Source organism: Maniola hyperantus, chromosome 12 (assembly GCF_902806685.2).
Source record: "Maniola hyperantus chromosome 12, iAphHyp1.2, whole genome shotgun sequence".
NCBI classification, from domain to species: Eukaryota; Metazoa; Arthropoda; class Insecta; order Lepidoptera; family Nymphalidae; genus Maniola; species Maniola hyperantus.
Genome location: NC_048547.1, coordinates 10,429,515 through 10,457,039, shown reverse-complemented (window position 1 = coordinate 10,457,039; position 27,525 = coordinate 10,429,515). Strand labels below are relative to the sequence as shown.

At 34.7% G+C, this 27,525-nt stretch overlaps 1 protein-coding gene across 4 annotated transcripts in view; it reads left to right on the top strand.

Moving 5' to 3' along the window:
* ec (echinus) overlaps positions 1 to 27,525 on the top strand; it is an 88,468-nt gene that overhangs the window by 25,934 nt on the left and 35,009 nt on the right. For 3 of the 4 annotated variants that reach the window (XM_069502256.1, XM_034973734.2, XM_069502255.1), the window contains one exon: positions 26,174 to 26,266. In XM_069502256.1, the coding sequence (XP_069358357.1) occupies positions 26,174 to 26,266 (93 nt within the window). Of the gene's footprint in view, positions 1 to 15,502; positions 15,697 to 26,173; positions 26,267 to 27,525 lie in introns of those variants that run through there. The other variant, XM_034973740.2, reaches the window with a different exon arrangement.

Sequence of the window (27,525 nt, the reverse complement as noted above, 5' to 3'; positions counted from 1 at the left end):
GATGATATATGTAAGTAATTTTTCAAAATTGTAACTGGATGATTATGTAGATATTTTTTTTAAAAAATAAAAGGGGATGATGTAGCAGAGACAACTCATAGACAAGTGACCAATTATTGTCAATGTCGTACGTAGGTGTCACCTGTCATGTGTCAACGTCAATTGATAGACTTGCACTTGTAAGATTTTTGGCCAGAGCCGTGCACACTAAGCTCATTGTATTAATATTAATTACTAAGATAATCCAAGTGTAAATATTAAAATAAAGCCAGATAATTTAAAGAAACATTATTTTATTTAACACAACGTTACAATTCAATCGTTTCAAAATCCATCAAAAAGTTTTAGCTAGATTTCGCTTAGTTCAGAGGGAATCTAAAAAATAAATTGTCAGCAACAATGTGTCTGGCGGGATTCTCTGTGCTTCAAGTCAAATTTTGAAATTAGCGGGCGCACTGCGCATGCAAGAATCGCGCATATGGGCACGAAAAATCAAACAAACATGACTATGGAATTGACTGCATAGAAATTGAGCCGTATTTTAAAATAACAAGCAAGGTTATTATTATTACTTCAAATTTCATTATGTTCATGGAGGTATAGCTAGGTAAGTTTTATTGAAAAGAGAGCTTTAGAACCTTGGGGTAATTCAAAATTGAAATGTATAAAATCTTGCAAGACAAGTGCGATACATTTACAACGAGCCTTCGCCTTTATTGTTGCTCACATTTAATTGCAATGGTGGAATAATGGTCAAGTTTTTGTCCCGGGCACCTGCGGCATTCCGTCGTGCGCCTGACTGCTATTTCCGTCACAGATAAGTACATGTTTTACTGCAAAGACTGCAAACCATAAATATTTATGTCACAGGAGTGGACTTACTGGTGATGTGCTATGCGCGGATTAGGGATCTCATAAGTATCACTCGTTATGGGTAAAATACTTGCAAACCATTTTTGTTGACTCAATCACTTATCACATAAGAAAGAAAGACAAAATAGGTAGATACGTCTGAAACAATGAATGACAATGCAGCGTTGGTGATTGATATGTCGTTGGCAAGTTTTGCACAATTTTTGTCGGGAACTAGTATGATAACTTGTCTAACTTGTTTAATACCGTAAACTAGGGGCTAGAAATACATGTTTTAGACCCTGGTGTAAACGCGGTGTAGGATGCCTAAAACGGGTGCCTCCACGCTTCACTAAGGGCCAGTTGTTTCAACAAACTTTGACGGACACGTAACCTTTAAATATGGCGCTAACGAACGTAAGTAAAGCAAAAGCGTTGATTCAGCATCTATTAGCGCTAACGTTCGTTAAAAAGTTACGTTTACGTTAACCAGTGCTGGCGCCATTGGTGATCGTCAAATCAGTTCGTAACTTCATACTTCTTACAAACGGAATATTTTATTTACAAATTATAATGGAATCAATTTAATTCAAAGCTTTTAATGATAGTTTTTTTGAAGATTTTGTAAGAAAGAAAAAGTGTTTAAAATGCGAAGTAGCAATATTAATAACTATGTATATAATTTAATATACTTAAAATGAAATAAGAAAAGGATACGGAGAAGTAAGTTAATTTTTAGGGTTAGTTTCGCAACCAAAATAACAATGACGAACAGTTTTTTGTACAATGAAGCAACGCACTTAAATTAACAGATGTTAAAGTTCGTCTACGTCCGTTAAATTTTACGAACGGATCTTACGAAGACCAATGGTTTGAAACAACCGGCCCTAAGAGTTAAGACGTTATTCTCACGGGTCCAAGTTTTTAACAAGTTGTGACGTAAACTAGTAAGGGTTAGAATAAATGATTTAGATACTGGTGTAAATGCGGTGTAAGGGGGCTTAAAACGGGTGCCTCCACGCTTCACCAAGAGTCAAGACGTTATCGTCACGGGTCGCCGCGTCCGGAAGGAACGACGTGGGAAAAGACACGCCTCTCTTTAATTCACCTGCATAATGCGTGCATGTTATAATTAACACTTGCGGTATAAATATGTATATGTACGATATTCTATTTCACGCATGGTTATAAATCGTAAGAAATGGCCAAATCCCTAACAATTTGCTTGAAATTAGGTGGCGGAGTAGTGGTATAGTACGCGACAGGTCGAGATGGCAATCGGGGTACCTATGAGGCGGGGGGCATCCCGCACACCCGCACATCACCCGCGCTCGCCTGTGCCGGGTTAACGCAGGGGCTGTGCGGGCCATCTCGACCTGTCGCGTATTATAGGTAACGTCAATCGTGATAACAATCTTTAGATGTAGTTAAAAAATCTTTTTCAAATACCAAAAGCTACGAAGTAGGTAAAAAAAACTAAAAAAAAACTGACTAAAATAACTTTTATCCAAAGATTTTCAAATGTCAGTTGACACAATGTGGATTGTGGATTTTTGGAATCCATAAAAAAATCGTTCATTTGTGCCAATATTGCAATAACGATCATCTATCCATTCTTAGACATTGCATTGAAGAATGCATATAGAGATAGAGATTCTGTTCGTTGTACTTACCTACCTCCTAGAAGATACGTATCGTGCGGTCTCTTGCATTCACACAAAGTTGACATCTATGTTGACATCTAACAAAATATGCATTTGTCATTTCATAATTTAACGTAATATAAGTACAGGGACCACCTATCTTTACGGAAATGCGTTATCAAGTCTTGCAGATAATGCCCTACTTCCTACGATCTCAAATTTCGACGATAAAATAAGAGCAGATCTAATGTGTAAATAATTATGGCTGTACTATTTTGTTCCCTTGGATAACTACTTTATGAATGAATTATGAGAAATTTTAGTTTACCGTGTATAAATAGAGGTATTGGGTATTGTTGTAAAGCCGCGCGAGAAACCGTGAGAATTGAGATGTAGATCTGAAGCAATAATAACAATTTTTACATAGGGTCAAATGGTATTGCGTGCTATAAAAGATTAGTTTTCTTTACACTTCGGGTATCAGATTTATGTACTTAAGTAGTGTTGAAATATTAATTTACAATCGTATTAATTCTAAATGACTGTTATTGTGGGGAGCTAAGATATGGGGGTGTGAAAAAGTTATTGAATTACTTCATGCCGAGTGCTTTTCCTTTGTTGAACTAGTATAGTCTTTATGTCTAGATTGAATTTCAGATAGCTTGCTTCTTTATAATGTGCCAACTCTTTGGCAGGTTAAAATCTTGGCAATCATTAGGGTAATTTCAATTTTTGAGACTCCACGATAGCCTTCTGTCTGTGGCCAGACCTTCTCCTGCCTGCCACTTTTCTTTGCAATGATAAGTTGAAGTAGTTCAATACTTTCTGGTTTACGCATCACGGATCCAAAATATTCTAGCTTTATCCTTATAGTTTTGGAACCGATTTAGATTTTTTAAAATTCCATTACAAGTTAGCCCAAGACTGAAGATCTCGCCTGGTGGTAAGTGATGATGGAAGCAGGCTAGCATCGTACTTTAACGCAAAATCGGAAACGGCTTTGCCACGTCAAAAACCTCCTACCAGGCCAGACCAGAGACAATTTAGAAATTATGAATTCTCGAATTGCCCCTGCGAATGTTATTGCCCATACCCGGGAACCGAACCCAGGTCCTCCCACTTATAAGACCACAGCGCTCAATCGTCAGAGTAGTAAGAAAGGGTTTGTTCGGTTTACCTAGTCAAATTGTGAACTGTATAGAAGAATTTGATGGATAACATTAAAATACTATGAACATCGACCCATTAGACACACTGGTCTATCAATAGAGTGGCGCACGAGTCACGACACTATACGGTTCACTGCACATTTTTTATCTTTTTCGCTTGACAGGATCCTAAAGTCTAATTAGAAGTTAAATTATGGAACAGACACGCATATTATCTGCTTCCTTAGCTATTATTTTGTTTTCTTTATTGATTGTTAAAGACTTACTAGGCAAAAGCCTTTTGTACCTAGGGCAAGAGGGTGTTTCATTGCACTGTCCTGTAATTTGCTTTCCTATAAAACATAGCTCCTGTCTTCTCATTAGCGGTTGTTGCTATCGTTTAATTAATTCGTTGCTGATTACGTCATAATGAACAAGGAAAGATATCAATTCACAATTTAATTATAGGAAAGTCTGCTCTGGGCTTTAGCAGCTTTTAATTATTAAAGCGTTTCTGTCATAAAACTTCTCGAATTTTTATAGATACAGGTTAGGAATCAAGTTGTTATTGTATAAAATAAGCACCTTTATTACCTTTGTGGTCGCCCATCACCTTTTTAATTTTAGTACTTTATCTTATTTCGTAGCAGGTTACGAAAAATTAGTTACGAACGTGGTCGGAACCATAGAATGCATAGTTTATTAGATCATCCCTTATGATTGGCTATATAAAAATTGATATCGGAAATCGTAATCATTGCAAACAAAAAACGAAAAGGAAAAACTATTCTTATTCCTTCACTTTTTGGAGTTATGGTAAAAATATCGCCTTGAAAAATGTGCACAATTTACACGAAAGTGTAATAAAATGACTGAACCGTGGCCTCCCGACCTGGGACTTGATGACTCACCAATTGTATCACTTCAGTCTGACTTGGAAAAACTTCTGTTGTTCAGATACAGCACTGACTACACTTAAACGACATAATATTGTCAAGCCATTTAGAGTTCTACCACCTTGGAATAGGTACAGACTTTTACGCCATGCACAAATACGACTTAAAGTTAGTGTTTTTTTGGCGTTGTTTGCTTAAGTCGTCAGAGTTTATTGCATCCATTTCTGAAAAACTAATAAACTTTTTAGTTTACTGCTAAGCTTTTAAGTTTACTGCCTATAACTTGTGAGATATTTGTCTTGAGTCATTTGTTATTATGGCTGAATAATTTATGAGCATGTTAACGATTTTAGTCACACTCATGTCAACCTTGCATTAAACGAAAGTATAGCTTTTTAACCCCCGACGCAAGCACAGGCGTGTTATAAAGTAAGAATGACGAATGTTTCACGTGTATACCTATCTGTGTATTTTTGTGTCTGTGTGTGGTATCATACCACTCAAACGGATAGACCGATTTGAATACGGTTTCTTATAATTGAAAACCTGTTTGATCAAAATGGTTTTAAGTAATGTTTGAGGAAATCTGTTTAACTTTTTCAGGATCAGTTGTTCTCTCAGCTGGTGCAGAGATCAGTCATTAAATAAAATTGATATTAAGTAATATGAGTTGCATTAATTGTCTTATGTTTTTTTTAAATTCCGACTAAATAAAAAAAAACATATGTACAAGTTAGCCCTTGACTACAATCTCACTTGTTGGTAAGTGATGATGCAGTCTAAAGTGGTAGCGGTCTAACCTGGTATGGCAGTTTTTATTAAATCCATACTACTTTTGGTTTCGACACGTTATCGTACCGGAACGCTAAATCGCTTGGCGGCACGGCTTTGCCGGTAGGGTGATAACTAGCCATGGCCGAAGCCTCCCACCAGACCAGACCAGAAATTTAGAAATTATAAAATTCCAAACCCCTGCCAGGAATCGTACCCGGGACCTCCCACCAATAGGACCACAGCGCTTACCACTGCGCCAGGGAAACCGTCAAATGCAATATTACGGTAACCTGGACCTTTAAGGGGTGATATAAATTTTTAATTTCCACTTTATAAACTACTGCAGTAACCCAAAATATATTTACAAATGAAGTTTAGAATAGCAGAAATCTGTTTTAATCTCTACATCTAAGACGTAGCCACCATCACTACCAACTACTCGTGTGGGAAAATCAACGAAGCAAGACAGAGGTGCTCGGTCTTTGGGGTAACGTTCTAATTGCCACAGGTGGTCAAAGGTTGGCTGATCACAGTCTATGCACGTCTTCGATAAGTGTATAAGGAGTAAATAATTCATTCATTCTAATTTCTATGTATATTCATGTGGTCTATCTACAGTCTAAACATCCGTGATATAAACATAACTAGCTTATGCCCGCGACTTCGTTTGCGTGCACTACACAAATTTCGAACCCCTATTTTAGCCCCACAGGTGTTGGATTTTTAAAAATCCTTTCTTAGCGGATGCCTACGTCATAATAGCTATCTGCATGCCAAATTTCAGCCCGATTCGTCAAGTGGTTTGAGTTGTGCGTTGATAGATCAGTCAGTCAGTCAGTCAGTCAGTTAGTCAGTCAGACAGTCAGTCAGTTTTATATATGAAGAAGATAATATTCTCATCTGTATATACCTATATGTTTTTCTTCTGTTATCTCTCTGTAAGTAATAGAACTTAAAAATTACAATATTTTTGCGTGTGACTCCTTAAGTGGATTGATTTTGCTAAAAAAATTGTATGGGTCTCAAAGTTAGAGAATATAACAATTATACATACGTATTGATACATTTATGGTCGGCACGTGGATAGATTTTAAAATAGTCCTATTTGTTATTCGTAATACTACTTATAAATTAGACTATTATAATAACTTATTACCCAAAAATTAACCTATGTTTCACATTAGCAAAAATTTATGTATTATTTGGTAGGTAGATACTAAATGATAATGTTAATTAAAGTTTCATATTTTAAATTAATAAAATTTAAAACACGTTTTACATGTGTTTTAAATGTCAATAAAATGAATTTTATGATAAAAACAATAAAGTATTTAGGAACTTATTCAAATGGATTCCTAGATAATACGTAGTAGAATTCAGACCAATCTCAACTGCAGTTACAACTCAATGCTTAAAGAAGTCAATTGTGAGGAAGTCAGACATTCGTTTAATGAACTCATAAAGGATGTAGTTGGAAAGGATTACCTGTGTAATTTCATTGTGTCTATCTAACTGGCCATTATGCAAATTTTCTGCATTCATTGTACAGCGGGCTAGATACAGAAGCTTTTACACACATGGCATTAAGAAATTGTTTTGTGAAAGATGGAGTATTACTTACCCCTATTTCACACTGCGATTTCACATGATGGAAATGTCGATGCAGTCTCAAATGAAAGTCATTGGTAGCTGGACTAAATTGGAAGGGATATGACAGTTTTATTTAAACTTCTAATGGAGGTTTTGGGGGGATTGTCAGGAGTTGTACCTTCAACATATTATAATGTTCGTAATGGGTATATATCACGATTAATTTGATGATTTTATTTGTCGATAATAAATAGTTTATACTTACAAATTTTAAACTTATTTCGAACTATTTTTTATATTATAAATAGTTTACGTAATATGTATTTTAAGTATACAAAAAAGTAGTGACAGACTGAATAACATTCGTCAATGTAAAGCTCAAACTGCTGGGTCTAATAAATACATGTAGATAGGTTTTCTTTATAAGGTACCGCAAAAGGATTTTCAGGAGTCCCGCTTGAGCGAAGTCGGGGCGGATCAGCTAGTCTTTATTAAGTTTCCGCTTGGTTGTCCATCAATATAATTTGATAACCTGGAAGTCATAGGGACGTCTCTCACGGCGATCGCCAGCACTTCGCCCGTCGCGAGCGCCGTCGTGGGAAATATAGGCCGGTCGCGCTTCGCGGCGCAAGTTGCGGTGTTACCTATATAAAATGAAATAATGAATATTACTTATAAAATATTTACCGCAACTGTTCATTCGTTCTCCTTCACAGGATCTCATTAGAACGATAAGTTTTTGGTCATCTAATTCAACGCAGCAGTACCTACGTAGTAATACTTCTAAATCCTAATACAAGATAAGTAATAGTTACCTGCCTTACTCACAACCTTGAATGGGAAGAAATCTCTGTTTAGTAAGCATTTCCAATGTTCCAAAGCATCAAATCTACACTTAAAAACTACGTAGAATGTCTAGACGTAATAAAGATTTCTTAACAGATTGTGTTGGACACGAATGTTTTTGCAATTTTCGCTAAAGGCAAATATTTTCTTTACTAACAGCCGTTGAAATCTGGTGAAAGTGTGCACTTACATAATATGTAAGTACACATGACATTGGCTAATCTGTGTAAAGCCAGAAGAAGAAAAAAAAAATACACATATTATGTGTATCTAGTGTGTTTAGGTATACATCTAAGTGTGACAGAAAATTTTGTAATACATAAAATAACTAAACCTACCATCAAATAAAACCCTAATAAAAACTTGTTTTTGGGTAGATCTATATATAATATATATATAAAAGGAAAAGCTGACTGACTGACTGAAAAAAAAAACATAGGAATACATCTACGAAGTAGTACTTAGAAATTCTTTGAGATAGCCATTATGACGTAGACATCCGCTAAAGAAAGGATTTTTTTAAATTCAAAAGGGGTAAAAATATAGAGGTTGGAAATTGTAGTGTAGTACTAATTGTAGTAGTAATTGTAGTAGTAATTGTAGTGTGTATTGTTGTTGCACACGGACGAAGTCGCGGGAGTAAGGTAGTGAAATATAATTGATAATAATATATTGTTCAATTAATTAAAAAAATTACTTACAGACATTAATTTATGATCTTAATATACTCATACCCACATACCCATCCGTTTGTAATGAATCTATCACCTATTATTAGCTTCTAGTTATTTAATTTTTGAGATTATAATAAGTTAAATTAATCTGTTGGTTTTCCAAATAAAATAAATCACTGCATGCTACAGTTAGTAGGAACTTATGTAAAATTAAACATTCTTCTTGAGAAAGGTTGTTTCAACTACCTATCGTAAGTAATCCAGTTTTGTTATAAATCTGGTTTAGCGTGTGAGACAAAATTAGTTTTTGATATACCTACCTATTTATAACTTTCTTTTATTTGTATAATATTGGTAACAAAATCATTGATAAAAGACGTAATTTTTAAATTTTAGTCTAACATACATACTTTCGCATTTATAGCTGATGTCCGCGACTTCGTTCGCGTGGATTTAGATTTTTTTGAATCCCGTGGGAACTCTTTGATTTTCCGAGATGAAAAGTGGCCTATACATGTCCATTATCTATCTCCAGTCCCAGCCAAATTCATGCAGTAGTTTTTCCGTGAAAGATTAACAAACATACACACACATACCTACAAACTTTCGCCTTTATAATATTAGTGTAATTATAGTGATGTTGCACTTTGGTAGTTAAAGTTGCCTGTCTATCGATATTTTACAGGATACCTATATTTCGGAGAGTGTGCCGAAGAACCTTTCAACCTGGTTCCTTCTTCACCTTTCTACTATTGTACCGCAATGCGTCGCCAAGGTCGCCACTCGCCACCCGTACGTAGTCGAAATTCCACGGATACGTACGAAGCGATTTGCCCCCTCATTTCTGATTCGAACCGCTAAGATTTGGAATAACCTTCCAGCATTTGTTTTCCCCTCAAATTATAATATGGGTACCTTCAAGTCAAGAGTGAATAGGCATCTTCTAGGCAAGCGCGCTCCATCTTAGGCTGCATCATCACTTGCCACCAGGTCTAATTGCAGCTAAGCGCTAGGCGATAAATTAAAAAAAATACCGTACTTGACTGTAGTTATGGGAATCGGGCGTTGTGTGTAAGTGGTAATGTGTAATGTGTCATATCAATCCTCGAAAGTTTACCAATCTGGGAAGCGATTATATCGAGAACAATACAATGTTTGAACCCCGTGAGAAGCAACATTGGAGATTCATCGTAAGGTGTCACGTCACGTGTACCTAAAGTACGAATAATTAATGCTGCAACAGGAAGTAAGGTATTAATTTGAAATCGGTTTTACGTAACGCGACAATAATAATTACGTAATAATTGATCGTTTCGTAATGTGTGATGTCTGTGCGTGCTGTGTGTGTGTGCCTGATAGGATTTTTAAAAACCAACTTTTTGGCAAAGTAAATAAATCTACGATACGTACCTATTTAGATATCTCGACTCGATAACACATCACACTAAAATATAAATTGCTGTATAAGAAAATTCATATCCAATATGTACTAAAGTTAAAAAAAAAATTACTATCCATATTACAGATCATGATAGCCTAGATGGTTAAAACGTCTTCCTCTTATTTAGGAGGTCGTGGGTTAGATCCCGGGCACGCACCTCGAACTTTTCGGAGTTATTAAATATTATCACTTGCTGTAACGGTGAAGAAAAAGATCGTGAGGAAACCTACTTGCATGAGAGTTCACACAGTGTTGATTATCAAACATTTTCTGCTTTTCTCTGACGTCTTATAATGTACCTAATCTTGTAATGTACCTAATCTTTGTCTTCACTGTGGTAATTCCTCATAGTTTAAAAGTACCTAGCAATTGTGCAGGGTCGAGTTGATTGCTATATTTATTTGCAGGCGTTTATTAGCTTCGAAAGTATAGTATGATGTTTTACTAGGTATATATAGCAAAAATTGCATTTTCAAGACAATTTAAGGTAGAGTAGAGTATTTCATTTAATAGAATTTAAATATTTTTAGAGAATAATATAATTCTAAGCGTAGTGATCGTTGATCACTTTAGATTCGATTTAATTAAATTAATTTTTACATGACCAACAGATAAATAAATTTAATTCGCACTTATTCGATAGCTTTTACTTAGTTTAAAACAAAATCTTTGTTGTTAGTGATTCGAATTTACAAATAGGTACCTGACAAATACTGATTACACCGTACACGCATTTACAATTACCTACATAAATAGTTTTTCTGTTCGCGAATGTTTTCACTAAGGTACCTCTATTTGAATGTTTTGTTAACGGTAAACGATTTTTGGAAAGAGGTTAGACTACTTCTTAGCATAAAACTTGTTTGGTTTTACTACGTCTTACTACAGACTCAAATAAAGTATGATTTCGTTCGATTCTGCACTCTGTCTTCACTACGTAGAGTAAATTTTCTGTTGAATAAGCAAAAAGGCTTCGAGGCAAATGAAAGTGCGCACGGGATGGTGATACGTGAAGGAAAGGGATAGAAAAACCAGTTCGTTGTTTTGTGTACCCATCTGTTTTTAAATTTAAACCGTCATCCAGGTCTTTTACCTGGGCTCAAAGCTACTATATTAAGAAAAGCTTTACGTTCTAAGCACGAACAGTAAGGGCTTTATGGGTAAGGTTTTTTTGAATTTTGATGTTAAACTGATTTGCATGTTCTTATCTTGTATTGTTCAGACTCTAAACTGTTTAATTTATGTGGTCAAAAGGTACCATATTTTTTTTATTGGGTAGGTATACAATATCTTAATATAGACCTACTTTTAGGTAAAACTACAGCGTGGATAAATCCTCCGGCACTTCAACATTTCATTAGTTTCTACCGATGTTATATAATTAAAAATTTAATTAGCATCAGCCATCATCAGTATTTAAATAAAAAAATAATCATTACTATAAAGCTCTCTGCACTATCAAAGCTCTATCAAAAGATGGAGTAAAGTAGTATGATTCTTAAGCCGTAGAAGTTAAGGTTGTGTTTTTAAAAATAGTTTTGTAAGGATCAACGGTGTAAGTTCTTTAACAATAAAAAGAGTTTTAAATTGCTTTTTTACTACATCTGAAGGGTTGAAAAGGGAAGCGTGAAATGCCTCATTGTTGACTCACAAAAAATACTAGTGGTGAATAATAACGCAGCTACCTTACCTCTTTGTGATCGATATTAAAGGAGATTAAAGGTTTTCTGTATGTTTGGACGTAGTCTATGTTTTAGAGAATAAAGGAAAAATCCAAATGTTTAACAAAGCATTTTATAGGGGTCAATATTAATTCCACTATCATTATATTTATATTGCATTTGCCATGCGAACACTATAAACAGGCAGTTTAAATTAAATAAATGCGAAAGTGTGTCTGTCTGTCGGTCGGTTAAAATAAAATAAAAATCTTTCGAATAAACTTTTACAAGTACTTTCGAATAGAAATTTGGTACAGAGATATCTCGGGGAAAGACATAGACTACTTTTTATCCTGGAAAATCGAGGAGTTTCCACGGGATTTTTAAAACCGAAACTTACGCGGACGAAATCGTGGGCATCATCTAGTCTATATAGATGTATAAAAAGAAAAGCTGACTAACTGGCTGATCTATTAAGGCACAGATCAAACCACTGAACGGATAGAGCTGAAATTTGGCATGCAGATAGCTGTTATGAGGTAGACATCCGCTAAGAAAAGATTTTTGAAAATTCAATCCCTAAAAGGGTAAAATAGGACTTTGAAATTTTTGTAATCCACGCGGATGAAGTTGCGGGCATAAGCTAGTGAATAATATAACCAAACTCTCTCATCAGCAAGGAGCAACAATAATTATAATCTCTCTTCATTTATTTTCGAAATAATAGCTGTTCATCTAGTATTCCCTACACGAAGTCACTCGAACTTTTTACAAATATAACTCGTCTAACTTGAAATCAAACACGTACAGAAATGGCCGCTAAGTAATTGCTGATAATTAACACGTTTCTTTCTCTAATTACTCGGCTCGATAGCCAGGGCATAAATAATAATTAGGTACATGTCTTCTTTCTGTCCATCAGTAAGCCGACATCTTTCTTTTAGTGTTTCTACGATTTGTATATTTTTTGTTATTTGGATTACAATTACCACTATTACATATAGTTTAAATAGTATTTTTTACTAATACAGCTCAGGGCCTCTGATTAGAGGCTGACTCCATCATTAGAGTCTGCTAAACAGCATATAAATACCAACTATAGCTATCTAACAAAAGCAATCATGCAATCTGTTTATCCGTTTAGAAGCCACGATGGAAATACAGAAAACGAACTTAAATACAGCAAGATATACTTACTTGTAATTTCCTTCTACCTTTTGTTTTAGGTTTTCTTAAGGCTAGTTAGTTGTACTTCAACCGAAAACTATTTTTCTCGGAATGTGCTTTATGATTTCAACGAACTAACGTTCCGATATCAATGAATATTTCGATGATGAATTTTGAATTATTCCTGTGCCTGTACCTACCAAGGCGAGTCATGTATAAAAATAAAGTTTTCTGCATTCCTCATCCTTGGTAGGTAGGTACAAGGAATGCACTTTTAATAATAATTGAAAGGCTTCAACGCGGCGCATCAGCGAAGCTTTATAAAACATCTTAAAAGACCTTGAAGGTGTCTTGGAGATGACATTTACTGAGTAAATGGGTACCTAAATGCCGACGTATATTGATATTAAAGTTGATATTTTACGAGTGTTGGCAATATTTTTTTGTATTTATTTCAACGTGGCGAAATCTCCTAAAATACAAATCACCTTAGGGAAAGGTCAGTAGCTAACATTGTGACGTCTTTTGAGAGTTGTGACTACCATATTGGTAAAGAAGATTAATATCAACCAAAGACTCAAATGTGCCGATAAAGTCACAGTACCGATTACTAATAGTTTCACAGGGTTTGCTTCACAGTCGTTGTTAAGATTTAAGTGCTTAAGTATACTTCTTTATTTCTTTGAAAGGTTGTTCTGGCGTGAAATCAAATTATACTTCTGTAGGATATTTGGGTTTGGCACGGAATCTGTATCCGGTTTTTTGCCCTAATCTAATTCTTATATCTGTATTTAAACTTACTGAAGATGTTTTGTAAATTATATAGGTAGGTACCAACTACCAATTTTAATTTTATGTTTCATAAAAGATGATTCAGTCTAGACACGATGTTTTTATTTGAATTTATACTTAAAAGCTTTGTTGTTCTTGTTTTAAGATTGCATAAATATTACAGACGTCTTATTATATTATGTAAACATGCTTATTAATAACAACGTGGTGATTTAATTTTATTAAGTAATAAGTTTTTTCTAAGTAGGTACCTAAAGTATCTTTTAACTTGGCGCCATACCTTGAGTCGTGACGGTCTAGTTTTTTCAAAGATATTAGATTATAGAGCTGTAGGCTAGAGACATTTTGTAATACGTTCTCGTTGATAGATAGAGACAACATTGGCGTACGGGACAGTTAGATAGTGGTTAGATTACACACGTGCGCTTAGACAAAAGAAATTTGAAACCTTTGTTCCATGTTACCAAAACGCATACGTCATGGTTATTCCTTCTCTTCACATACCTAATTATTATCTAGATATATTATGATTTATGGTACTATGTTAATACAATCGGAGTAGGTACAGGCTAAACCCGTAATTTTTAAGGTGCGTAGATTTATTTTAATAAAAAGAAAATCCTACATTAGGATTTTGACTTTCTAAACACTAACTTTAGTTAGTCATTTTAGAACCTTTGCAAAACAGATCGCTTAGTGGATATTTGCGCTCTATGGACTCTTTTAGAGATGTATAGACTCAGCATCTCCTGATGTTTCGGAGTAAAAATAAAAAGTGCGTAGGTACATTGTATTTTAGAAGATTGCGTGGTGGCGGTGCGTAGTAGGTATTGCTTGCTTTACTTGCATGTGTAGTAGCAGTAGAGCGGGCAGTGCATACCTGTTGCGTGCTGTATTGTACCATACAAATATAGCTGGTTTGGCGGGATAAAGAAAATTTGTTGTTCCTTGAAATGAAATGAAAATCTTTTTTTTATTTTTTATTTCTTGTGCCTCTATATTATCCACTTACCTAAGTAGTTCACTCCTGCCTACGTGAAATAATAAACAACTAGCCTATTGGCTATTTGTGTATTATTTCATGATACAGAATACAGATCAATACCTACACGTCACCATTTAGATTTATCGTGTAAATTGAAACATTACAAATCGATGTACCCTATTTACCTACCTATATTCGTTTTCGTACCTATAATATATCCATACCATAGAATCATAAATCGCAAGGTGGCCTTATAACGACTAAATAAAACATCCTTTTAGGTTTTTTATCAAGCATCATCCTGTCAGATCCCCTTGCAAACTATAGTCGAGCTGTTTTTCATCAAACACCTGCCTTAAACGACCAACAAACCATTCGACGCGGGCACGTCTATGGAATCATATATTTTTAACTCGATATTAATAATTATACGTGAGTTAGTGCACAGGTATTATTAGAATGTATCGATAGAAACTATGTTAATTGTGTTAGTAATATTTATGCAGCTCCATATAAGTAATTTTATTTGTGTAATGCATTAAATATCTTTATAGTTAGTCATATTCATATGGTTCCGTAGGATGTCAAAAGGAAAATAGGAACCCTTATACTTACAATTTCTTCATTGTCCGTTGGTCTGTCAGACTATCATGGTCAAGTTTTTCTTTGGAACTCAGAACACAGCTCGGAGGTATCAGGTATTAAATACTTAGGTAGGTCTTAGGTAGGTAGATACATTATTAAAATAAGATCTTAGGTACTCTCCTCAAGTAAAAAGAAAGCCTCTAAAAATCCTGTTTTACCAAAGTTGTTTACGCGGTCATCCGCGGTCCAGCGGGCGGTGGACGTCATAAACAAAATGGCCGCCAAAAGCCTCCAAGCGTAGAGCGGTTCCATGGCCCATGCCGTAGCCGTCACAGGCTAACGTGCTAGTTCCGTGCTACGCCACCGTATCTACCGGGCGGCGCTGCAGTCGCCGCCGGCGTGAGCGCCTCACTATAGCGGATAGCCACTACAAAGTACAGACTACACTCCCACGTACTGTCTCCCGTTGTAAACACAACTCCCGCGTGCGAAGTTTTCATTTCCCATCGTCAAATCGTTTACCAACAAAATGACACTTTAGTGAAGTGATGCGAACTGTGTTTTTGTGAACTGACCGGATTTCTGTACACGATGACTAAAGCCAAGATGACCCGGAGCAGCGCTCTTTACCACAGCGCAAAGGTGAGCCTATTATTTTCAATTACATGAATGAAATTTTCTCTATTTTCTTCTCTTTACTATTGTATTAACAAAATAAGGTTCTAAAAAGTTCATTAGAACTATGTTTTCTAAGAATCTTTCATCGAATATAGCAATTTTGATGAAAATTGTACAGTTAATAGAATCAAACTTTCTATATCTATGTAATCTTTTTAGTTAGCCTCTTAAAAAAGTGAAAGAGGCAGTAGTTAATGCGCTTACTATCATAATTCGTATAAAATAAATTCAAGGCAGGCCGGATTCCAACGTAGGCTTCGTGAATCTTTATTTCTCTTTCTCTCCCGAAGGAGATACTTTGGGGTTTCAAAATAACATGCCTTTTCGAATTCAGTTTGTCTCGAAAATATCTTAAACATATTAAAACAAGCGTAAGATCACGAAATATGTATATATCATTTTCAATTAAGTATCCTTTCCTTATCAATATAAGTGCGTATGCAAAATACGCCTGGTTTCGATGACGTTTTACCTATATTAATTAGATACCTAATATGTATAAAAAGGAACTTCTATAAAAAAGTTACTAACTGCAAATGAAAGAAATGCAGAAAATGAACAAAAATGACATTAAATTCCGTCCCCATAATAGGGAGATTGTTCTGGTTTTCCGATGTCCTGCTCTCCCAAAAAGGGCAGTAAAAGACATCAACGAGCGCGCGTGAAAGAGAAAACCGAATGTATGCGGCATTCTGTTGATGCGAAAGCGAGATGTCACCTATAGTATTATAGTAATTTGTGTACCTATTATAGGTAATTATGGACCGGGATTTCGTATACAGGTACTTATACGCAGGTAGCCATTGCACGGTTGGCCGATCCCCCCATTTCAAAGGGCAAAGGGATGCTCCATTATAATAGGGCAGTTTTGGTTGTATGTAAAATGCATCGCCTTTTAAACTTTAGGGTCTAAGTTCGTTTCGGGAGGTGAGTGCTAATGATGCGTATACATTTAAAATATGAAGACGTTTACTTATTTTATATTAGATTTAAAATATAAGAAAATTAACAGTAGTTTTAGGTATTACGTAATCATAGAAACAACTTAACAAGCTTCGATATACATATTAACATTGGTTTGAGGAAAATTTGTATAGAGACTCTACACGACCTATTCTGAACTTTGCATCACTGCACCAGCGTTATGATTCACTAACTCAGTGATCAACAGTGAATGATAGCTCATTTGACATTGGTTGGTTTTACATTGATGCTTCACTGAGTGATACGAAAGTATGTTTTCGTAGAAAACCTTCAATGGATTGAAATAAATGTCAAATGAGCTCGATTGCTATCATTCAGTGTTAGTCACTGAGTTAGCAAATCACCCCGCAGAGTTGATCGTGGTCTTTTAATATAGCCTACGATTAGATTAGTCGAAAAAACTCTCTATCATTAACAGCTATTAACAGCAAAGCTCGCCTCTCTATCATTAACAGCAAAGCTCCATTAGATGAAGTAGGTATTCCCGATTCGATTGTACGTAATCTCTAACCTAAATTAGAGGTAAAAGTAATGCTATGCTAAATTATTAAACTTTGGTAGTAGTAGCACTACAAAATATAAAAAGTACCTAGTTAGTATAAAAAATAAATTGGCTGATATGAAAAGTTCTACAAAAGTCTTGCATTGGTGCGCTAACTGGTTTTTAAAGGCGCGTGGTCATTCGCCTCGAGGAGTTCTTTTAGTAGTTTCACCCAAAGCAAACGAAGGGTGAATATGAAGAGACACCTTCTAGGCTGGCGAGCTCCACCTTAGGCTGCATCATCATTGATCGCCTACTATTTGTTGTGATTGCAGTTAAGCGTATGCCTGTTTGGTTAAAAAAAGTTTTTTACCATATTCCATTGGTACATTTACTAGTCGTAAATAATTAAAAGTCGCAGACAAAGCTGGTTCTAAGTTCTAATAAATGTAAGTAGGTAGGTATCGTATTTTACCGTCCTACTGTTTAGATTTCTTGCAAACGAGTACAAAGCGTGACCGCCAACACGGTGTAAATTACGTGACTAAATTAAATGTCGCGTGAGCAATGGATTGTCGACCTTATTTCCTAACTAATACGGATTACTCGACATACACATCAGAAGTATGTTTCAGAGTATCTGCCCATGCAATTTTTATACCTAATTGGCCGTAAATGGATCGCTTTATTATACTTACTATGAAATACATAAGTCAACCATGTTCAATTACAGGTTTTTCATTTTTATTGTTCTGTGAATAATCGTTTTGATTTTTGAGAAAATAGTCAAACTCATAAACTATGTCATTGGATGAGATCACGTTGTTTCGATTCAACACGTAGCTTCGACATGCATCTAACTAATAACGGCTTCACACATTCCAGAACATATTTATATTTAAAATGATGTATTTTATAACGATGTACCTACTCACCTACCTGTTTCGTGGTGCAAGAAGAAAATTTATTGAAAACTAGCCGCTTCAGTATATTTACATGAAAAATTTACAGAAAATAATCAAATTTCCTTACAACTAAAGATGGGCGTTATTGGCTATTAACGGCAACGGTTAATCAACAGTTACTTAGTTTCAATACCGATATTGTTAACCGTTGCCGAATATCGGTATCAGAGTTGTGTTTCAACTAATTTAATATGCGCAACGCGCAGCGGTTTCCGTAGTAGTAACTAAGCTAGCTGCCGTATCAATACCGTCTGTATAGCTAGCGCGCACATATTCACTAAAATAAAACCAATTTTACTTTCATGAATATCGTGAAGTAATCACAACCTTAAGTTCATAGTAGTAAAGTTTAATTTGATCATTGACATAGGTCAAACTATAGTGGACGCCTGCACGAATAGTTTGCCACAGTCCAGTTAACCAAAAACATTTCATGAAGATTGATAAACCAAAGAGGACCTTATCTCTATTACTCTAAGGCTAACTGTATTTAGATTGACAGATCAAAGTGTAATGGACAAGTACTTGTACAGTTAAGCCTTAGCGTAATAGAGATAAGGTCGGCTTTGGTTTACCAAGTTCTTAGTTACTAAGCCGGTAGCCAATAACCGCTCCTTCTCAGCTTTCAGTGAAAGAAAGAAAGAGAAGGCATAATTATTGCGTTTCTAGTTACCAAAAAACCAAACAATGCATTGTCAGTTGCCAGTTGGCAGTGTTGCGTTGTCAGGTGGTTATAGATGATAACTGAAAACCGTTGTTAGCTACGACAATAACGCTACGGTACGCTATAGGCACGGCAGCGGTTTTCAGTTAAGTTAAGCTATAGCGGACACATGTCTACTTACAACAGTGTTTTACATCGTCCAAGAAACCCATTCACGGTTTCGATGTAAGTTTATAAAATAGGTCATCAATTAGTAGGTACATACTTTATACTAATTTACGCTTCAATATTGAGTTTTCAACGCTTTGAACGCATCATTAACAAGACTTAACGATGTTGTTGATAATGATGTAAACTACAGTCAGTAGGTACAGAGATACCTACCCGATTTTCTTTCATATTTTCACAGGTAACCTCCTGTTTGAACTCTTAGTTAACATTCCGGGCAAAAGTTAAATGACCGTCTCATGCTCAAAAATAAAATTTCTATGGTTTGTAGACTTGTTTTACCACATTAATTTTCTTTTTGTTTTGTAGGTCTTTAGCGTATTTGTAGTTACGTCAATATTTAGGAGAGTCGCTTCCGTAGGGGAAATTCACTATCTATATTTTTATTCAAATCTACTTCCGTTTGTCGACCACTCTTTATGTACGACTCTGGTATTACTCAATTAATAACGTCATAACATGGCATATCATATCTGTATACAAATGACTGCTTAGTATAAAAAGTTTTGAGTTTTATAATAGTTACAATATTGAGATTGGATAGGTATCTACTACTGAAACTCTTCCAGAGCCTACCTTATCTATATAAATAAAAGAATAATCTGATTGACTGACTGATGTATCAACGCACAGCTCAAACTATTGGACGGATCGGGCTGCAGATAGCTATTATGACGTAGACAATAGAAATCCGCTAAGAAAGGATTTTTGAAAATTCAACCCCTAAAGGGGTATCCACGCGGACGAAGTTGCGGGAATATGCTAGTTTACCATATTGAAGTACACCACCATGTCGGTGTGAACGTAAAATATCGACATTTTAGTTATTGTCAGTCAGTAAGTATTTTGGTCACACGCTACACCTTACAAATTTTTTCTACCATCTTAGCACAGATGGTCATGCTACAAATAAATATTCATAAATAGTAAATCATACCACGAAAGAGAATAAATTATGTTATGATTGAATCGTGGAATAGCCACTTCCCACGCGGAGCAAGAAGCGTCAAATCGTGGTCAGAAACTGCCTACGAGTCGATTATAAATTCTATATGTTACAGTAGATGCACCACTGCACTCCCTCCGAGCAAAAACGTGTGGAAATTGTGCCCTCCTAATATAGAACATTTCTTTATAAAAATCAAAGAAACGTATTGGTTTTTAGTAAGTAATAAACTTTGAGATATTAGTTCTTCGGACAATGAAATGCAATTAATTTACAAAAACCATTTTAGAATATGAACTATATCATGTAATGTAAACTTAGATTATGTTATTAAGCAGCTCAATAGACAGTATTTTTAGCTGAAAAAAATAATTATAAAAAAAACATTACTAATAATAATTTAAACTAATAGAAAATTTTATCTTCGTGCAAAGTTTTGTTTTAAATAATTCGATTGATCAATTTTTTTTCAGGACAAGGCAAGATGGAAAATGTGTAGATACATACTATTGCATAAAACTCATACAAAAAGGTCTATCCATTATTCATAGGAACATAATTATCTGAAAAGTTAGTTATTTTGAGGAACTAGAGGAACTTAGGCAAACTTTTAAATAAACTTCCCTGTTAGTAATTTGCTAATGCGGAAGAAATCTGTGAAAAAATGATTTAATGAGTGAATTTTTGTTGTATACTAAGTGTAGCCATTCGTTGAGTTACGTATGGTTAGACCAATACTTTCACGCATTGTTAAACAATCAGTATATTAGATAAATAGTTATGGCGTTGCGTTTATTTTTTGTGCTCGTAAACGTGAGAAAGTATTGTAAATAATAATTATTATGTTAGAGGTAATTTAATGCAAGGTTTCTTCATGATATATATTTTAATAGGTAAGTATTTAGTTATTTAATCGAAAACAATTTTTAAAGAAACCACGACTGCTCTGCCATATAGATTTTTTTTTCAAAAAAATTATACCCACTACCCAGTGTCACTCGGGATGATGTAAGGATTCTAACGATGCTCTTCTGGCATTTATGAAGAAACTCACGTAATACAAGAACTCTGAAAATATTACACTCCTTTTTTGATCCAAATGTTCCTTTGTATTTAAATAAAAATGCCTAAAAAGTTTAAAACCATAAAATAGATTTCAGGCCACACAATTAAATGCTGAAAAATGATATAAGTATTGCTATAATTGTATAGTTATGTTTATTTACAAAAGAAACAAAGTGAAGTGAGTGGCTGAGAAAGTGTACAAATAGGCTTATTTTGTTAGAAGCGTGACACGCAGATAAACTTAGCTTAATGCTAATGGACGAGAAGACGAATGAAGATTTCGAAAGAATTTCAACATAATTAAGGCTCCAGTCAACATCGTCGATAAGATAAGCTTCCACGAGATTTACAAACTGTATTGTGACGAAATGTAAACAAATGTTTGTGTTAGATAAATTTACAAGGAACTCTGAAGGTAAGGACTTAAGTGAGGTTCATGTGATATATAGAGTTTTTGGATTTAAATATTACTAGCTGATGCCCGCGACTTCGTTCGCGTGGATTTAGGTTTTTAAAAATTCTGCGGGAACTCTTTGATTTTCCGGGACAAAAGTAGCGTATGTCACTCTCCAGGTCTTTAACTATATACCTATGCAAAAAATCACGACGATCTGTTGCTCGATTGCGACGTGATTGAAGGACAAACCAACAAACAAACACACTTTCGCATTTATAATATGGGGCGTTTAGATAAACAATTTATTTAAAAAATTTCATTTAAAAAAAATCATGTAATGCTATAAATAATTTTCGTCATAGAGGTATCGGTCACGGTAATGTAAATAAACGAATTGGTATTGCGATCGTGTTCTGCCATTATAGCTATATCTCTAGTTAACATATAGCCACAGAATATATTATAATGATATAGCTTCGTAGTAAGTACATGTACGATTCTATCAAGCTCACAACCTTAACGAGTTGCCGGCGCCGAACGTAACGGGACAGGAGCTACCAGTTTGTTACTATCTGACGGGTTCTTACTTTTAATGCGATGACTTTTCGAGCTTTCTTCTTAATATCATATTAAGACGTGCTACGACAGTAAAAAGCCCGTAGATATTAAACTATAAAAGCTCAGAGTCACTCAGCGGGCGATGGAAGAGCTATGATTGAGGTTTCTCTACGTGATCAAATCAGAAATGAGGGGATCCGTAGGAGATCCAGAGTAACCGACGTATGTGGACAGACGACATCAAATGAGTCGCAGGGAGCCACTGGATTCAGACCGTGGCGTGTGACAGTCTCTGCACTTAATTCATTAGCTAAAACAGTTAAACTTACATCAAACATAATACATAAATAATTGTCTTTTCAATAAAAGCTCTAGTAGTTGAAGCATATAGCCACAAAATAACTAATTCTAAAGTAGGGCATTTGCACTTTTGAGTTTTTTCCTTGCATTACTTACCTAAATATGTAAATGGAAACACATAGAATAGTAAAAAACATATGCAGTTTTTTAAATGTCTAGTTAAGTGTCTAACAGTAACTTGTTACGTGACTTGAGGAATCAGCATTCATCTGCGGTCGGCAGCTTGTAGGCTTGAACGGCTCCTGCGCAGCTGGCGTCCTTCCGCTACTGCATTGTTGAATTGTAGCGTAAATCCGTAGTTTTTTATCTATCTTATTTGTATGCAAACTAATTTAACCATCTTGTACGTACCTACTAGGAAAATCATTATAAATCATTCGAGTTATGGAGTACGGTATTTGACAACTAGTCAAAACTTTTTATCAAACATGTTTTTTTTTAAGTTTAATCGATAATTTAAAATAGTTATTACACTTAAAACTAACAAAGGACGTGGATTTTACGTATTTTGGAAGACCCTCTATTTAATAATCACTGAGAAATAATTTATTTGTGAGGTAGTCAAATTCCCAATTCACGGGTATTCTAGATCCATAATTATATTATGAAAGTGTCTGTCTGCTAGCTTTTCACGACCCATCCCTTCAACCGATTTTGATTTAAATAGGTAAATTTCCACCAATGCATGAGTTAAACAGGAGATAATTTTTTAATGCTGTCACATTTTAGCAACTGAATAATTCAGTTAATAATAGTTATCCTCTTGCAAAAAAGTGACAGCATTAGTTTACCATGTACCTTAAAAATAATGTTTAAATATGGTTCAAATTTTATTTTTGTGACTCTTCCCTATTATTGCGATATTTATGTATTTCTTACCAAAAAAATCTTGGAATATTTGAGTGATTCTATCTAAATATTTTCTGTTGTTAAGCAGTTCTGACAACTAAAGTTTTGAGCAAAGTAGAGTGATAAAATACATTAGATAAAATACTGTTTTACGACGTAGTTACCCTATATACTTATCTTACTACACCGTCGTCCATCGGTCATCCATAAAATAGAACAGGTGCATCAGGTTATAGATAGATAAGAAAAAAGTTTGTTTTGCTAAGGTCCAGCTGCATGACAGGCGGTTAAAGTTACCTTACGGTTTAAGTTAAAGTTTGACCGTGAATAAAATCAAAATGGTTTGCGTATGTTCGAAGTTTAAAGTTGTAGGATCTATTAGTAACATTTGACAAAAAACAACAATAATAATTAATTAATAGCTAGCTATATATAACTATATCTCATTTTAGGACGCCATGGCGACGTCACCGGTAGCTTAGATAGCCAAACAATTCATATTAATAGTGATTTAAGTATGCGGTTTTAGTTCTCATCGGTTAGCTGAAGAATCTTTAGTTCAAGAAGGTAGATGTGTGCAAGAGCATTTATATAATACTTTCTTATATAAACGATTATATGAATGTAATTACGATCACTTTCATATAATCGCACTAATTAAGCTTGTATGGACTTATTACACCTTTTTTGTCAATCCCATTGTGGGTGTTGTTACTCGGACCAACGAAATGAATAAAATAGGCCATCGCAACGTTGCATTTAACTTCTTGTCGACTGAGTTTTGTTGGACAGGTGAATCCACGTTAGGCAAAGTTCCAATAATAAATATTAATACTTATCTATTCTAAAACAGATGCATAATCAGGTTGCAAGCAGCTTTTTTAGAAACTAAGACTTATTTTGACACTCATTTTCAAATAAAACGAAGAGAATTCAGCATCATTGTAACGCATCTGCTCAAACCTGCCCCACACCCCACACCTGCCTGGGGTCCGCCAAAACGTTGCGAAAAACTGCGCGATAGCAGGTGCATACCATAATCGGGCATATCACATATGTGCATATTATATGGGTTAGTTAGCTTAGTGTACATTGTCAAGGTCCCATCTATTTATGTAGCCATCATCGATATATATGTAGAATTCTTCATCAAAGGTAGCAATTCATATTTAGAATTAGAAGTCTGTAATTAGCAGGTGGCTGGACTGACTTTTAAGTTTCTACCCACTTAAATGCCTCCTAAGGGGCAAGACTATGTTACAACTTAGGTGTAATTAATTAACTTCCTGGATAACTATACATATGTTAATGCAGTTCGTACTTGTAACTTGTATTTTCTATTAACTTTCTAAATTGATGATATGATTTTCTTTTGTATCTAAATTTAAACCTAGATAATTTAAATAAAAAAATATCATTAAAATCCATGTTAGGTAGGGACTATACTGCAGCGTAAAAACCCACGTCAAATATTATGCAACAGATACCCAAAAAGGTACTGAAATTCCATGTAATTTTAATCTATTAAATATCTAATATGAATATCTCGGTGCGTAGGTGACAACAGGAAATGTGTAGGTGTTCCTTATATGTAGGTTTTACCATAGTTTTAATTTATCCATATTTAGAGTGCGTCATCTACAAACAGATTGATTGCGCTATTGATTGAACATAAATTTTCTCCACTCTTGTCCGCTTCAGTAGAAACGTATCCTAAATCAGGACCTTAACAACTTTCCTACCTTATTGAAGCTATTTCTGTTTTCATTCATCATTCAATGCGCGCTTAATTCTAGCAGGCACTACAGGTGGTTCTAATTATATGATCCTTACAAAATTAGACACAACTACATTAATATGTCGCTAAACAAGGGTTTCAAACATGTCACATATTATTACAAGTAATATAATGACGTGAATAAGATCCTTTTCGGTCGGTGAGAAGTTTTTTGCGACGTCATATGCTGCTTGCACCTGACGCGAAACGTGCCACGAAGCCCGTGGCGTTATCAAGTGATAATAATCTTTTCTAAGTTTTTAACGAACTAACTTAGAATGTCAATTAATGTCACACGTTAATACAACATTATTGGTGAAATAGAAGTATCTAGACATGTTGACCATGTTGAAGAAATAGAAGATCGATTTAGCAAAGAAAGCAGTCGTTTTAGGAACTAAGTGAAAAATAACAGTTGTATAAACAATCAAAAAAAAGTATCAAGTATAAAATCATTCAGAACATAGAGAAATTGACTTTTTCTACAAGCGGAGGCCAATAATTTGCCTTTTGAGTCAAGTTTTATAATATATTTTTCGAACATCAGTGACAAAACTAGCGAGTAAATAATATCGTGAATTCTCGGAGATTGTTTCGATATTTTATAACCTGCTAACACAGCAAAGGATTTCGGTGAAACTGACAATCAAAGAGCATATAAACACTACGGCTGACAATAATATATTTTATTAGATTAGGTATTTAAACATTTTGATGCGTTGAAAACTGTTTCCAAGTACATGCTTACGATGCTTATAGTATTATTGTGGATACCATTGACCCGATTTTATAGAAAACCATTATTAGAAATTATTTACATATAAATTGCTAAATTATACTTGTTTCAAAATCTCTTAAGGGATTAATACTAAATTATGGTTTTATTATTATTAATAATTTCGATACTTTAGTATAGGTATTATTTTTATGTAATTGTATAGTGTAAAAACTTCTTCTTGATATTTAATTTATTTATTGGTTTCTTGATAATATTTAGTTCTAGCTGATGCCCATTTTATTTTGAATAATAGACCGTACTTATTAAAAAGGCTAATATGTAGTCGACATTTGTGCCTGTTCAACTTATAATGTACAATGTGCGTTCTAAGGATAGGTAATTTATATGTGTTATCTTCAAAGTGTAATATTAGTTGTGTGTTGTTGCAGGTGCTCTGGCATCTGGATATATTCCGGCGCAGTTTTCGCGAGCTCACTGGCCACGCTTGTCTTGGACCTTCATGCATTTTTTGCGCTTTAAAGGTAAGTTTAGATTACGAGTATTAGTTGCAAAATCTTTAATGTATCTATTCTCTAAATCGACACCTGCAGGAAAACATCGTAACTCACATTTCCGCGATTTTGAGTTACAATCCTATTCATAGTGAACAAAAATGCTTTGTTTTTGAGCTCACCCTTGTATCTTAATTAAGTCTCGTTGCGATTTTAGCCAGTAGAAAAAGATTGTAAGTCACACATACTTGTGTAAATGCAAGTATTAAATTTTCATCGTATCTCATATCTCAGGCAACTTACAACTTTTTTACTGAATAAAGGAAATAGGTATGGACACACAATGATGAATTGTATGCCTAACTACAATGCCATTTTGTAAATTTTGTATTTATATATATACTGTGGAAATAATTACAACTCAAAAAAAAGTACCTACTTAGAATAATAACATATATAAATACTATGCATATGAAAGTTTAGATTTTACCTTGCTGATAAACATTTTTAAGGTTGGATGAAATTAATAAGAATTTTTTAAATCTTTGGCGCGCTCTCCTATAAAGTTTCGAAAAATGAGATACGATGTTTTTCCTAGCAGGATTCGATATAGGGCTATCCATGACGGTAACTATGTAACTGGTAAGAAACATAAAATTGCCAGCAACAGATTTGTAGCGAAACATTTTACGCTTGTACATGAATGTGGCGTGTGACTGTGATAAATAAGGGTGGAAAAAACTTAATGTGTACGGCACTATTAAAGTAACAAATATAAAGGTTTAAAAAGTTTACTTAATTTTTTTAGCAGTTTTTGATCAGCTGTGTTCTTCTCTACATTTATATTTTAAAATCTATTACAACCTTAGGTTAGTATCTGTATCCCCCTACAGGGATTGTTATTTAAAGTTGAGTATCATTCATAAAAAAATGGTTCGTTTAGTGTTGCACGGCGCGAGTGGCCAATCAGACGTGACCTTTTCGTGAACAATGAACAGTTCAGTACCTCATTTGACCTCAAATCTCTGGGCCCCAACTTTCGACACGTCTCGAACGTAAAACTGAAATGACTTCGCGGTTTTTTACAATAAAAGGATGTTGTTTCGTCGTGTATGTCCATCACGTTCAAAAACCATCTAAATTAGATCCTCAGTAGCGATTTGTTCTACTAAAGAGGAAAAGATGTAGGCGCTTTTGAAATTATTGCCGTAGGTATTCGTTTTTCGAACGCTAAAAAGCGTGGAGCGTGTTTAAATTGCCTTATGGATTTCGTCCAAAAGTATGACAAG